The 16,427-nt window shown below is 38.0% G+C and overlaps 1 protein-coding gene across 1 annotated transcript in view; it reads right to left on the reverse strand.

The window, feature by feature from the left end:
• Positions 1–16,427, reverse strand: part of LOC105555639 (5'-3' exoribonuclease 1) — a gene marked incomplete at its 5' end in the record, with an annotated part of 100,615 nt that overhangs the window by 29,639 nt on the left and 54,549 nt on the right. The window contains one exon of the mRNA XM_012002666.1: positions 10,992–11,100. Within this exon, the coding sequence (XP_011858056.1) occupies positions 10,992–11,100 (109 nt within the window). The remainder of the gene's footprint in view (positions 1–10,991; positions 11,101–16,427) is intronic.

The raw sequence follows: 16,427 nt of genomic DNA on the forward strand, positions 1-16,427 counted from the left end.
ATAGTGAGGAGGGCATGGGAGGGAGGGAATGCGGTCAGAGACAGGGGAAGGAAGCACAAAGGGGAGAAGGAAGGGTGAGAGAGGAATAGAGAAGGGGAGGAAGGGGAGGAAAGGAAGGTAATGGAGGTAAGGAAGAGAGGAAAGGAAGAAAGTAATCTTATGAAACAAAGGGAAAGAAAATGTGAGCTGACATGCCTTGACAGTGAATATTTGTTGAGACATACACAAAAGAAAACTAATTGAAACTCCGCATAACTCAAATCGTTTACATACATTTATGTAAATATTAATTTGAAGAAAAACTAAAATCCATTTGAATATAACACCTTTATGCTATATTTATCATTATCAGATTACAGGGACATTAATCTGTATTTAACTTAAAGAGTAAAATAAACCAAAATAACATATAGATACTGGTATTAAAAAAGGTATAGCAGTTACCAAACTGAACCAAAGTTAAAAACCACAAAATTTTTTTGAAAACAGCTTTTTAGAAAAATGTTTAAAAGATTTTACTACCTATAATATACAGATAAATAAAGTGTCATGCATATATAAAATATAGTAAGTTAGACTCAGGGCTCTGCACTTGATATTTCCTCTACTGGAAAGTTCTTCAGCCAGCTTTGCACAGTTCATGCCTTCTTGAACCCTTTATTAGGGTCTCTGCTGGAATCTCGTCTCCTCAGAAAGACCTTTCTTGTAAACCCAATTTAAAAGAGCACCCTTGTCACTCTATCCTCTTAATCTGTTTTACTTTTCATCATAGCACTTATCATTACTTCAGATTATGAGATTTACTGTTTACTTGCTTATTATCGGTCTCCATCTTAGAGTGTAAACGCCATTATACTCTAAGAGGTCAGAAAATCTGTCTTCTTTTTCAGTTATATATCCTTAGCATCTAGAACAGTGCCTTGTACTCAATAAATAGTAGTTGAATCAATAAACGAGTCATAATTTGAACATAAAGAATAATTTTCTGATATTTGGAAATACTGTGGTCAAGGGAAGAGAAATAGAAGATTCTCATTCCTGACTGTGCCTGAACACAGTAGACACTACTGAATAAATTTAAAGAGTATAAATACATAAATTATGTAAGAGAGAATATTAACAAAATATTTGCACCTATTTTAAAGAAAAGTCTGTAATATAATTTGGAGTATATAATAGGTAAGTGTTTATAAGCAGAAAAGTAACTGGATCACTCTAAGATTTATCTCAAGTAGTTAGGGAAGGGACATCAGCAAAAATGTCAGAGTAAGGACCTCCAGAAATTCTCTCCTCCATAAAAGCAACAAGAGAATGGGCATAAATTAGCAGAATTCATATTTTCAGAACCACAGAAGTTAACCAAAGGCTTGCAGCAATCTAGGGAGTGTTTATTCAAGAAAAAAGGCAGTGGGAACTTGAGTACCTGCAAGCCTTGCCCCCATAGACTGAAGTGCTTTGGAGCTCTAAATAAACCTGAAAGGCTGTCAAGGCCACAAGGACTATACATCCTAGTGCTGAGTTGGGCTTGCAGCCTTGGATTTGCTAGGCATGTGACTTACTGAGACTCTTCCTGGGGCAGCTAAGGGAGTGCTTTTGCCACCACTCCCTCAACTCCCCCAACCCCAGGCAAAACAGCTTGAGGCTCCAAAAGACATCCCTCTCTGAGGAAAGAAAACGGAAGAGTAAAGAGGACTTTTGTATCTTGGATACCAACTCAGTAAGGCTTGTGTCAGAGTCATGAGATCCCATTCCAGGCCGTAGCACTCCTGGATGACATCTCTAGACATGCCCTGGGCTAGAAGGGAACCTACAGTCCTCAAGGGAAGAACCCAGTCTTGGCAGGATTTGCCACCTGTTAACTAAAGAACCCTTGGGACTGAAACAACCAGCAGCGATACCAGGTAGTACCCATATGCCTTGGATGAGACTCTGAGACATGCTGGCTTCATAAGAGACCTAGCACATGCCCAGCTGTGGTGGCTATGCTGAGAGAGTCCTACTTGAGAAAAACAGAGGGAAAAGTAGAGGAGATTTTGTCTTGCATCTTAGGTACCAGCTCTGCCAAGTGGGACAGAGCACTAAGTGGGCTCTCAGGGTCCCCAATTCCAGGGTGTGGTTTAGATGGCATTTCTAGACCTGCCTTGGGCCAGAGGGAACTCCACTGCCCTGAAGGGTAAGTCCCAGGCCAGGCAGCATTTATCACAAGCTAACTGAAGAGCCCGTGGGCCTTAAGAGAACATTAGCAACAGCCTAGCAGTACTCCCCATGGGTGTGTGGTTGGTGATGGCCACAGGGAAATACTCCTCTGCCTGCAGAAAGTGAAGGGAAGAGTGGGAAGGGTAATGTCTCAAGGTTTCAGGGCCAGCTTAGCTGCAGTACAACACAAGGTAGATTTCTAAGGTTTTTAAATCCAGTCCCTATCTCCTGGATGGCACCTCAGGATCTACCTGGGACCTAAGGGAACACATTTCCCTAAAGGGAAGGACACAAGCCTGGCTGGTTTCACCATCTACTGATTATAGAGCACTAGGATCTTGAGTAAACACAGGTGACAGCCGGGTATGGTGGGCTGCGGGCGAGATCCAGTACTGTGGTGGCTTCAGGTCTGACCTAGTGGAGTCCCAGTGGTGGTGGCCACAGGGGTACCTGTGTCACCCCATCCCCAAGCCCAGGTGGCTCAGAAAGAGAGAGAGAGAGACCCCACTTGTTTGGGAGAAAGTAAAGGAAGAGAACAAGAGTCTGCCTGGGAATCTGGAGAATTCTTTTGAATCTTCTCCAGGACCACCAAGACGGTACCTCTGATTCTCTAAGAACCACAGAATTATTGGGCTAGAGGTGCTCCTTAATGTAGATACGGCTTAGATCACAAAATCCAAGTCATTTCAAATACTTAGAAAGTGTTCCCAAGAAGGACTGCTACAAACAAGCCTAGACTTTGAAGACTATGAGAAGTATCTAACTCTTTAATCCCCAGACACCAACGAATGTCAACAAGCATCAAGACCATCCAGCAAAAAACATAACTTCAACAAATTAAGTAAGGCACCAGGGACCAATCCTGGAGAAACACAGATATGTGACCTTTCAGACAGAGAATTCAAAATAACTGTTTTGGTCACGTGCGTTGGCTCATGCCTGTAATCCCAGCACTTTGGGAAGCTGAGGTGGGAGGACTGATTGAGCCCAAGAGGTTGAGCCTGCAGTGCGACGTAATAGTACCACTGCACTCCAGCAACAGGGCAAGACCCTGCCTCAAAAACAAAAACAAAAAATAAAAACAAACAAACAAAATCCCCAAATAGCTGTTCTGAGGAAACTCAGAGAAATTCTAGATAACATAGAGAAAGAATCAGAATTCTATCAGATAAATTTCACAAAGATATTGAAATAATTAAAAAGAATCAAGCAGAAATTCTGGAGTTGAAAAAAGCAACTGATATACTGAAGAATGTATCAGAGTCTCATAACAGCAGAACTGATTAAGCAGAAGAATTAGTGAGCTTGAACGGGTTATTTGAAAATACACAGGCCAGGCACAGTGGCTTATGCCTGTAATCCCAGCACTTTGGGAGGCTGAGGTAGGTGGATCACCTGACATTGGGAGTTCGAGACCAGACTGACCAACATGGAGAAACCCCGTCTCTACTAAAAATACAAAATTAGTCAGACGTGGTGGCGTATGTCTGTAACCCCAGCTACTCAGGAGGCTGAGGCAAGATAACTGCTTGAACCCGGGAGGCAGAGGAAGCGGTGAGCTGAGATTGCACCATTGCACTCCAGCCTGGGCAACAAAAGCGAAACTCCATCTCAAAAACAAACAAACAACCAACCAACCACACACACACAGAAGACAAAAGAAAACAGAATAAGAAAGAATGAAACACGTCTACAAGATCTAGAAAACAGCCTCAAAAGGGAAAATCTAAGAGTTATTAAGCCTTAAAGAAGGTAGAGAAAGAGGGGTAGAAAGTTTATTCAAAGAGATAATTTCACACAACTTCTCAAACCTAGAGAAAGGTATCAAAATCCAAGGACAAGAAGGTTATAGAATACTAAGCAGATTAAACCCAAAGAAGACTACCTCAAGGCATTTAATAACCAAACTCCTAAAGGTCAAAGATAAAGAAAAGATCATAAAGCGGCAAGAGAAAAGAAACAAATAACATACAATGGAACTACAATACATCTGGCAGCAGACTTTTCAGTGCAAATCTTACAGGTGAGAAGACAGTGGCATGACGTATTTAAAGAGCTGAAAGAAAAAAATTTTTATCCTATAATAGTATACCTGACCAAAAAAAAAAAAAAAAAAAAAAAATCCTTCAAACATGAAGGAAGAATAAAGACTTTCTCAAACAAAAGCTGAGGAATTTCATCAACATCAGATCTGCCCTACAAGAAATGCTAAAGGGAGTACTTTAATCAGAAAGCAAAAAATGTTAACGAGCAATAAGACATTATTTGAAGGCACAAAACTCACTGGTAACAGTAAGTACACAGAAAAACATATAATACAACACTGTATGGTGTGTTATATTATTATAACTGATGAACCAATGAAAAATAATAACTGACAACTTTTCAAGGCATAGACAATATAGTAAGATATAAATAGAAACAGCAAAATATTAAGCGGCAGGATGAAGTTAAATTACAGATTTTTTATTAGTTTTCTTTTTGTTTATGCAAGCAGTGTTAAGTGTTAAGTTGTTAAAAATAATGGGTTATAAGAGTATTTGCAAGACTCATAACTTCAAATCAAAAACATAAACAGATACACAAAAAATAAAAAGCAAGAAATTATATCACACCACCAGCAAAAATCACCTTCACTAAAACGAAGTCAGGAAAGGACAAAGAGAAGACCAAAAAACAACCAGAAAACAAATAACAAAATGGCAGGAGGAAGTCCTCACTTGTCAATAATAACACTGAATGTCAATGAACTAAACTCTCTAATGAAAAGAATTGTCTGGAATAAAAATTGAGGCATGAAAACTACTCGTGCAACACTAACCCTTGACATGTCAGGGTCAGGATGTAGAGGGAAATAGCCCTTTCTTCTATAAATACATCTCACTCCCCTTCTCAGCAAGAAGACCACCCTCCATGGGCTTTATTAAAATTTAATCACCATTTTGAATTGGGCTTATTGTAATTATGTTTGTAGACAATAAATCCTTTTCTCTCTTTTCAAAAAAAAAATAAATAAATAAAAATAAAAATAAAAATAAAAAGGAACAGAAAAGTGTGCTTTATATATATGCTGATAAATACCATAATAAAGTCCTGCTGTCAACTTAAAAAAAAAAAAGACACACAGTGGCTGAATGGATTAAAAAAAAAAGAAGACCCAATGATCTGTTGCCTAACAGAAACACACGTGACCTATAAAGACACATGCAGACAAATAAAGGGATAGAAAAAGTTATCCAATGTCAATGGAAACCAAAATGGAGCAGGGGTTAGCTATACTTATATATTAGACAAAATGCATTTCAAGACAAAAACAGTAAGACACAAGGAAGATCATTATATAATGATAAAGTGGTCAATTCAGCAAGAGGATACAACATCTGTATAAAAACAATTGTAAAAAAATATATATCCAACACTGGAGCACCCAGGTATATAGAGCAAATATTATTGGCACTAAAGAAAGAGATAAATCCAAATATAGTAATAGCTGGAGACATCAACATTCCACTTTCAGCATTGTACAGACCTTCCAGATGGGAAATAAACAATATTTGGAAAAACCTGAAGACTCCACCAAAAAACTATCAGAACTGATAAATTCAGTAAAGTTTCAGGATGCAAAATCAACATACAAAAATCAGTAGCATTTTTATATGTCAACGGCAAACAATCTGAAAACGATATCAAGAAAGTAATTCCATTTACAATAGCTACAGATGAAACTAATTATGTAGGAATTAACCAAAGAAGTACAAGTTCTCTACAATGAAAACTATAAAACATTGATGCAAGAAATTGAAGACGACACAAAAGAAGAGAAAGACATTCCAAGGTTCACAGACTGGAAGAATCAATATTGTTAAAATGTCCTATTACTCAAAGGGATCTATAGATTCAATGCAATCCCGGTCAAAATACCAATGACATTCTTTACATAAATAGAAAAAACAATCCTAAAATTTACATGGAACCACAAAAACCCCAGAATAGCCAAAGGTATTCTGAGTAAAAAGAACAAAACTGGAAGAATCACATTACCTGACTTCAAATCATACTACAGAACTATGGTAATGAAAATGGCATGGCACTGACATAAAAACAAACACACAGACCAGTGGAACAGAACAGTGAACCCAGAAATAAATCCACACATCTCATTTTTGACAAACGCACCAAGAACATACATTGGGGAAAGAATAGCCTCCTCAATAAATGGTGCTGGGAAAACTGGATATCCATGTGCAGAAAAATGAAACTAGACCTCCATCTCTTGCTATATACAAAAATCAAACTGGATCAAAGACTTAAGTCTAAGCCTAAAGTATGACACTACTAACAGAAAACATTGGGGAAGCTCTGACACTGGACTGGGCAAAGATGTCTTGAGTACTAGTCCCCCACAAGCACAGACAACCAAAGCAAAAATAAACAAATAGGATCACATCAAGTTAAAAAAACTTCTACACAGCAAAGGAAACAATCAACAACATGAAGAGACAATACACAGAATGGGAAAAAATATCTGCAAACTATCTATCTGATAAGATGGATAATAACCAGAATATATAAGGAGATCAGACAACTCTCTAGGAAAAAAAATCTAATAATCTCATTAAAAAATGAGCAAAAGCTTCAAACAGACTTTTCTCAAAACAAGAGGCATAAATGGCAAACAGGTATATGAAAAGGTGCTCAGCTGGATGCGGTGGCTCACGCCTGTAATCCCAGCACTTTGGGAGGCCGAGGCACATGGATCACGAGGTCAAGAGTTCGAGACCAGCTGGCCAAGATGGTGAAACCCTGTCTCTACTAAAAATACAAAAATTAGCCAAGGGTGGTGGCACACGCCTGTAATCCCAGCTACTTGGGAGGCTGAGGCAGGAGAATTGCTTGAAACAGTGAGGCGAAGGTTGCAGTGAGCTGAGATCGCACCACTGCACTCCAGCCTGGGCAACGAGAGCGAAACTCTGTCTTAAAAAAAAAAAAAAAAAAGAAAAGAAAAAAAGAAAAGGTTCTCAACATCATTGATCATCAAAGAAATGCAAATCAAAACTATAATGAGATATCATGTCACGCCAGATAAAATGGCTTTTATCCAAAAACAGGAAGTAACAAATGCTGGCGAGGATGTGGAGAAAAAGGTACCGCTGTACACTGTTGGTGGGGAGGTAAATTAGTACAAACACTGGCGAACAATTTGGAGGTTTTGTAAAAAACTAAAAATAGAGTTGCCAAATAATTCAGCAATCTCACTGCTGGGTATATACCCCAAAGAAAGGAAATCAGTATACTGCAGAGATTATCTCCACTTTCATGTTTGTTGCAGCACTGTTCACAATAGCCAAGATTTGGAAACAACTTAAGTGTCCATCAACAGGTGAAGAAAGAACATGTGGCACATATACATAATGGAGTACTATTTGACCATAAAAAAGAATGAGATCCTGTCATTTGCAACAACATGGATCAAACTGGAGATCATATGTTAGGTGAAATAAGCCAGGCACAGAAAGACAAATTTCACATGCTCTCATTTATTTGTGGGAGCTAAAAATTAAAAACGATTGAACTCATGAAGATAGAGAGTAGAAGGATGGTTACTAGAGGCTGGGAAGAGCAGTGGGGCGGGGAGAATGGGGATAGTTAGCAGGTACAAAAAATAGATGAATTAGACCTAGTATTTGCTAGCATAATGGGGTGACTATAATCAAAATAATTATATCTTTTTAAATAAATAAGAGAACATAATTATATTGTTTCTAACATAAAAGATAAATGCTTGAAGAGATGAATACCCTATTTACCCTGATGTGATCATTATGCATTGCATGCCTGTATCAAAATATCTCATGTAACCCATAAATATATACACCTACCATATATCCACAAAAATTAAAAATAAAAGATAAAAAACAAATAAAAGGCAAGGATGCATGTCCTCACCACTTCTATTCAGCACTGCACTAGTTGTTGTAAACACAGCAATTAGGCAAGAAAAGAAATAAAAGGCATTGAGATTATATAGGAAAAAGTAAAACTATCTCTATTTGCAGAAGCCACAAAAAATCAGGGTTAATGAACAGTTCAGGAAAGTGTCCAGATCAATATACAGAAATCAGTTTTATGTCTATAACAGCAATGAACAATCAAAAAACAAAATTAACAACCCAGTTCCATTGAAAAAAGCATGAAAAAGAGTAAAATATTTGGAAATAAACGTAACAAAAAAGTGTAAGACTTGTATAACTGAAAACTACAAGACATCATGGAAAGAAATTAAAGACCTAAATAAATGGAAAGACATCTTGTGTTCATGGATCATGGACAGGAAGACTTAATACTGTTAAGATGACAATACTACCCAAAGTAACCTACAGATTTAATGCAATCCCTATGAAAATTCCATCTACCATGTTTGCAGAAATAAGCAAGATGATCATAAATTCGTATGGAAATGCAAGAGACCCAGAATAGAGAAAACGATCCTGAAAAAGAAGAACAAAGAGGGCTCAAACTTCCTGATTTCAAAACTTACAACAAAGCTACAGTAATCAAGACTGTGTATTTCACATAAGGACAGGCATATACATTAGTGGAATGGAATTGAGAGTCCAGAAATGAACCCATACATCTAAAGTCAACTACTTCTTAAAAATGAGATGGTGTCTGTTTCCCAGGCTGGACTCAAATTCCTCGGTTCAAGCAATCCTCCTGCCTCAGACTCCTGGGCAGCTGGTACTACAGATGCATGCCTGGCTCTATAATCAAATAATTTCTGACAAGGGTGCCAAGACTATTCAATGGGGTGTCAAGAAAATTCAATGGGGAAAGAGTAGTCTTTTTAACAAACAATGTTTGGATAAATGGATATCCGTACGCAGGAGAATGAATATGAACTTGTATATCATATCATGTATAAACTTTTACTTAAAATGGAAAGAGACCCAAATCTAAGAGCTAAAACAATAAAATTCTTACAAGAAAACACACTGTAACTCTTTGTGACTTTGGATTAGGGAATGGTTTCTCAGATGTGACACCTAAGGTACAAGCAACCAAAGACAAAGCAGAAAAAAACACATAAATTGGACTTCGTAAAAATTTAAAATTTTTGTGTTTCAAGAGAGTATAAAGAAAGTTAACAGAAAACCCACAGAATGGGAGAAATTTGCAAATCACATATCCAAGAAGCATGTAATATCTAGCATATATAAAGAACTCTTACAAATCAAGAAAAAAGATAAAAAATCCAATTCAAAAATGAACCAAGGATTTGAATTGACATTTCTCCAAAGATGATATACAGTTAGTAAGTGAGCATGTTGAGCACATGAAAGATGCTCAACATTATTAGTTATTAATAAATTACAAATGAAAATCACAAGGATATTCCACCTCACACCTACTAGGATGACTATCGTCAAAGAGAGGGACAATAACAACTGTTGTGAAGGATGTGGAGAAATTGGACCTTCACACATCGCTGGTACAAAGGTAAAATAGTAATATCCAATTTGGTAGTTCTACAAAAAGCTGAACTTAAGAGTTACCACCATACAACTCAGTAATTTCACTCATATGCATACACCCAAGAGAACTGAAAACATATGTTCACACAAAAACTTTTCCACAGATATTCATAGCAGCATTATTCACTATAGCCCCAATGTGGAAACAACCTCCATGTCTACAAATGGATGAACAGATAGACAAAACGTAGCATTCATACAATGGAATATTACTCAGCCATAAGAAAGGATGAAGTACTGATACAGTTGTCCCTCCGTATCTGTGGAAGATTGCTTCCAGGACCTCCTGTGGCTATCAAAATCCACATACGCTCAAGTCCCTTAAAGAAAATAGTGTAGTATTTGCATACAATCTACACACATACTCCTTATATATTAAATAATCTCTAGATTACTTACAATGCTTGATACAAGGTAAATGCTGTGTAAATAGTTGTCATACTGTGTTGTTTAGGGGAATAAGATTAAAAAGTGTGCACATGTTCAGAGCAGACACAATCATCTTCTTTTTTTTTTTTTGAGAAGGGTTCTCACTCTGTCACCCAGGCTAGAGTGTAGTGGCCGATCTTAGCTCACTGCAACCTCTGCCCCCCACCCAGGCTCAAGCAGTCCTTCCAACTCAGCCTCCTGAATAGCAGGGACTACAGATGCATGCCACCACACCTGGCTAATTTTTATATTTCTGGTAGAGATAGGGTTTTGTCATGTTTTCCAGGCTGGTCTTGAACTTCTGGGCTCAAGTGATCTGCCTGCCTTGGCCTCCCAAAGTGCTGGGACTACAAGCATGAGCCACCGCACTCTGTCTTTTCTGAATGTTTTTGATTCTCAGTTGGTTGAATCCATGGATGTGGAACCCACAGGTACGGAGGGCCAACTGTACATGCTACAACATAGATAAATCTTGAAAATACACAAGTGAAAGAAGTCAGTCATAAAAGTTCATGTATTTTCTGATTCCATTTATATAAAGTGTCTAGAACAGGCAAATCAATAGAGGCAGAAAGTAAACTATGGGTTGCCAGGGCCTGGAGGAGTGACTGCTAATAGGTATGGTGCTTCTTTTTCAGGTGACAAAAATTTTCTAAATTTAGATGGTGGTGTTGGTTATAAAATTTTGTGAAAATACAAAAAACCACTTACTGAATACTTTAAAAGAATGAATTTACTTTATGGTATGTGAATTATATCTCAATAAAATTGTTTATTTTTTTAAAAAAGAAGCAGATAGCACACACAAGTACACCTTTCTAATTTAAAACTTACATTTTCTGTGAGGGTCATGTTTTCTTTGCTGATATTTAACACTGTTGTCATTAAAGCCAGATTTATGATGTTGGTTTACTTGGCTTATTTCTTGAGGTAGCACTGCACCCTGAAAATTAAAATTCTTATAAATTAAACAAAATATTAATATTATAACTACTTATTATCTTTAACTTTTAATAATTACATTATTTTTATAAATTATATAGTTCCTTAGAAAAAAACTTAAGTAATATAGAAAAGTATACAGACTTTGAAAGCCACTTGAACTCTACCACCAGACTCATTAACATAATGATCATCATTCTATTTTTTCTATGCAATCGTTTGCAAGATATAAAGAAAACAATCATTTTATAAAAATGCTACTTTTAAAATTTGAGACAGATTCTTGCTCTGTTACCAAGGCTGGAGTGCAGTGGCGCAATCTCGGCTCACTACAACCTCTGCCTCCCAGGTTCATGTGATTCTCATGGCTCAGCCTTCTGAGTACCTGGGACTACAGGTGAGTACAATCATGCCTGGCTAGTTTTTGTAGTTTTAGTAGAGACGGGGTTTCACCATGTTGGTCAGGGTGGTCTCAAACTCCTGGCCTTAAGCAATTCTCCCAACTTGGCCTCCCATAGTGCTGGGATTACTGGCATGAGCCACCGCACCCAGACAAAAATGCTCCTTTCAATAAAATAATTAAATCTAATTTTGCTTGATGTTAACAAATGCAGAAACCAAACAAAATACTAAACTTTAGGTAAATGTTTCTTCACAACAGAAATACCAGTCTCTAAAGATCCCCCAAGATTTGCTTCAAAATAATCCCATCCAATGGGTAGGTGGAGGTGGGAAATGAGCAGGGGTTATAGAAGAAATAGTACTGGACTAGAGCAAGGTAGGGAATGAGTACTGGTGGGTTCATTCATTCTATTTACTTGATATCATTATGGTTAAACTTTTCCATCAAAAATTTTAAAAAGGTTATCATTTCTGGCTCTATATTATGAAAATTGAGGATGTTAGCCCACTTACATTCCCTTCCATGTTAATTTTATTAATCCCATGTTTTATTGGGATTAATAACAATTCCAATACCTGATTTTTATTAATATTTATATTGTCGAGGTTTTTAAATGATGGAAGACTTCACTACTAGATAGCCAGACTGATTATAAAGTTACAGTAATTGAGACAGTTCATAAATAGACAGAATTAGCAAAACGGCATAAGTTTCATATGAAGATTCTATCAGATCCTTTCATTTTTGCATAGGCCTGAATGCAAAAAGAGACAGACAATTTCCCACAGTTGAAGCAGCAAGAAGCAGCAAAAGTGGAGGCTAGAGAAGGTCAATACAAATGAATTATTTCACAGTTTTGCTTTTGGTAGGCCCTATTTACTTTCTTCTCAGCACAGACAAATGGACACTGGGTACGGAGACACAACATGTCCTCGCTGGTAGTGGGCAAGCTCCAAAATAGTTGTGATATGCATGGGAGTACCAAGGAAGATCTAATGAGGTCACATGGATACAAACACTCAAGGCTCTTCAGTTTTTAAAAAATCTATTTTTTATTTTTTTGTAGAGACAGGGATCTTATTATGTTGCCCAGGCTGGTGTCAAACTCCTGGGCTTAAGTGTTCCTACTGCCTTGGCCTCCCAAAGTGCTGGGATTACACGCATGAACCACTGTGCCCAGCCCAAGGTTCTTCAGTTTTGTTTTTTGTTTTTGAGACAGGGTATTTGCTCTGTCACTCAGGCTGCAGTGCAGTGGCGTGGTCTTGGCTCACTGCAACCTTCGACTTCTGGGCTCAAGCAATCCTTCTGCCTCAGTCTCCTGAGTAGCTGGGGCTATGGGCATGTGCCACCATGTCTGGCTAATTTTCGTATTGTTTTGTAGAGATGGGATTTTGCCATGTTGCCCAGGTTGGTCTCGATCTCTTGGGCTCCACGGACCCACCCACGTTGGCCTTCCAAAGTGCTGGGATTACAGGTGTGAGCCACTGCAACTGGCCAGCTCTTCAGTTATTAAGAGTCAAAATGGCATGAGATTTCTATCATCATGGCACAATGGCTGGTGGGACTTTGGCCTACAGCAGTACATTATGGGTGATTTTGACTCTAAGGAGAGGAATTAGAACATTAGGATAGAACAAGTATTGTCTGAGTGTCTATTATGTGCCAGGTATGGTAAATGAACTGTGTACCCATTATTTTAATATCACTATAGTAATGCTACTGTCATAATAATGCTGTTATTATTTTGATTTTATTTTATAGACAAGTATAAATGAGGCTCAAACTGATAAGGCAATTTATCACAGATCTATGTAACGGGAGAGCTGACATTTGAGCTCTAACTCCAAAATCCATGTTCACAGTACTACTTCAGAGAAAAGGTAAGCCATATGTTTAATCAGAAAGCAAATACTTGGGTATAGTTCTTTAGGGTGTTCTGTTTGATATCTATATAAAGGTATTTGTACACATTGCCATGTTTTGCCAATCAAAGCTTGAATATTTTTTATTACAGTGAGTTCTCTTGAATTTGCTCATCAGGTTAGGCTGCTTATTAATGTATATGTGTTATATTTTGGCTCTCATAATTCTTAGGACATTTAAGAGATAAAACATGAGCGTGTTCAGCTGAAATAAACAATGAAATAGCACCCAGTAAGACGGGTTGCATGCAGGAGATAATGAAAAAATATAACATCAAATGATTCTCAAGGAAATAGATTTTGACTGAGACCTAGAGGGTTATTTGTAGTGAGAGAAAAAAATGGGCATTCTAAGTGGAAGGAACAGAAAGAACACATAACCCCAAAAGGGAATCATCTGTGGGAAAGGGAAAGTAAAGAGACCAGTCTGACAAGAACAGACTATTATGTCCAAACGGTTGGATATACATCATATAATTAGGTGGGGTTAGATTATAGAAGGCCTTAGACATTAGTTTGAGGAGTTGAGGCAGGATTCCAACCCTGGAGCTGTATATATTCTAGCGTACGACAGCAATACTATTTTGTGGCTAGAAAAGACGTTAGAGGCCATCTAAGTGAACTTCATTGTATACATGAGGACACAGAAGCCTAGGGAAATAAGCCTCTCTCTGAGGAGATAGAGTATTCCAGACACATTCAAAGGCCCTGTTGTGGGAATCATCCCTGGCATACTCAAGGAAGAGGAAGAAGACCATTATGGCTGTAGCAAAAAGGTGAGTTAGGCCGGGCGCGGTGGCTCAAGCCTGTAATCCCAGCACTTTGGGAGGCCGAGACGGGCGGATCACGAGGTCAGGAGATCGAGACCATCCTGGCTAACATGGTGAAACCCCATCTCTACTAAAAAATACAAAAAAAAAAACTAGCCGGGTGAGGTGGCGGGCACCTGTAGTCCCAGCTACTCGGGAGGCTGAGGCAGGAGAATGGCGTAAACCCGGGAGGCGGAGCTTGCAGTGAGCTGAGATCCGGCCACTGCACCCCAGCCTGGGCGACAGAGCGAGACTCCGTCTCAAAAAAAAAAAAAAAAAAAAAAAAAAAGGTGAGTTATAGAAAATGTGATTAGAGAGGTGACATATCAATATTGTATGGGACATTCCAGGCCATTATATAAAAACAATGGCTTTTACTCACTGAAATGGGGAATCAGTGGAGGGTTTTGAGCTGCAGAAGGACATGATCTCTGACTTATATGTTAATATCATCACTCTGCCTGCTATCTTGAGAACAGACTGTAGAGGAGCCAGGATGGAAACAGATTACTAGACTACTGCAACCATCAAGGTGAGAGTTGGTATGAATTTGGAGTAGGGTAGTAGGAGCCTGTGAGAAATGGTCCAATTCTAGACATATTTGGAAGAGATTTACAGATGATAATAAATTGGATATGAGGGTAAAAGAGAAAAAAAGGAGTAAAGGATGTGGCTCTCAAGGTCTGAATGAAAGGAGGGAGTGGCTATTAACTGAGATGGGAATGACATCAGGTAACCTAAGTTTGTGAGGGAAGAACGAGAGTTCAATTTTGGATATGGTAGGTTTGAGATGTATATTAAGTATCCAAGTGGAGACACAGAGTTGGACATTTGAGTGGTGATGAAGGGTTGAACATTGAGTCTAAAGATCATAAAGGACTTCCAAGCTGGAGAGAGAAGTTTGGGAGTCACGATGTATGTGTTTTTGTAGGTATATATGTTTGTGTGTGTATCTATATCTATCTTATCTAAATCTATTTTTTTCTCTATCATCTATCTCTCTATAATTATCTATCAATCTATCTATCTATCAATCTATCTATCTATCAATCTATCTATCTATCCATCCATCCATCTATCTATCTAAGGAAACGGGTATAGATAGAGAAAAAAATCCAATAGTTTAGCCCTAGAGGATTCCATCTTGAAAGAGCCCGAGAGATTAGGTAAAACTGACAAAGAAGACTGAGAAACAACAGCCAATGAGACAGGAAGAAAAACAGGGAAGGGTGGTATTCCAATGACAAGTGAAGAATGGATGACAAGGAAAACAGAGGGATCAACTGTATGCAATGCTGCTGATGGCTCAATTCAGATGGAAACTCAGACTTGATCACATGGTTTTGTACACGAAGGTCCTTGGGAACCTTGAAAGGGCAGTTTTAGTAAAGTGATGGGAATGAAAGACTGAGCAGAGTGGGTTTAAGAGGGAAAGGGAGAGAGAGGCACCAGTATAGACAATTTTTTCAAGGAGTTTTGTTCTAAAAGGAAGCACTACTCTAAGTACCTTCTTGCCTTTATCTATTTGTTCAACTTTTTAATTAACTCCTGCTCTTCCAATCTTTTACTGAGGACTGTTCCTACAAATTCAACAACAGTTTTCTTTTCATTTTTTGCCTTACTGCTTGACTAATGACTTTGACTGTCACCTCTCTGCTAAGTATTACTAATCTATATCTCTGATTTGAACCTCAGTCAAGATTTAATCCAGTATCTGCAACTTTCTAGAACAGATATTATAGCTGGATACTCCACCATCACCTCAACCTCAAGGTGTCCCATCTTAGACAAGGCAGCATGAAAGAAGAAGAAAATTTTTTTTTAAGTAAAAAAAAGAAAAAAAGGAAAAGTCCCAGATTTGGCCTCACCTAAAGTCACTTCTCTTACCCTTATTTCTAACACCACCATTCCTCAGGCATATAATCTAAAATGCTTAGACTCAAAAATTTTTGCTTTCTAACATGATTTTTACAATGATATTATAAATCATTCTATCATTCTACTCCTTTTCAGTTCCTGCAACTGGACTTTAGATTGTCATTCTTGACCTAAACTAACTTTCTAACTACGATTCTCGTTTCCTATCTTTTTCGCGTGTAGTCCTTCTTACATACTGCTGACTGATGAATCTTTCTTAAAGACCCTTTCATCTTTTTTTTTTTTTGAGACGGTCTCGCTCTGTCGCCCAGGCTGG

The sequence above is a fragment of the Mandrillus leucophaeus genome, unplaced genomic scaffold (assembly GCF_000951045.1).
Source record: "Mandrillus leucophaeus isolate KB7577 unplaced genomic scaffold, Mleu.le_1.0 Scaffold693, whole genome shotgun sequence".
Lineage (NCBI taxonomy): Eukaryota > Metazoa > Chordata > Mammalia > Primates > Cercopithecidae > Mandrillus > Mandrillus leucophaeus.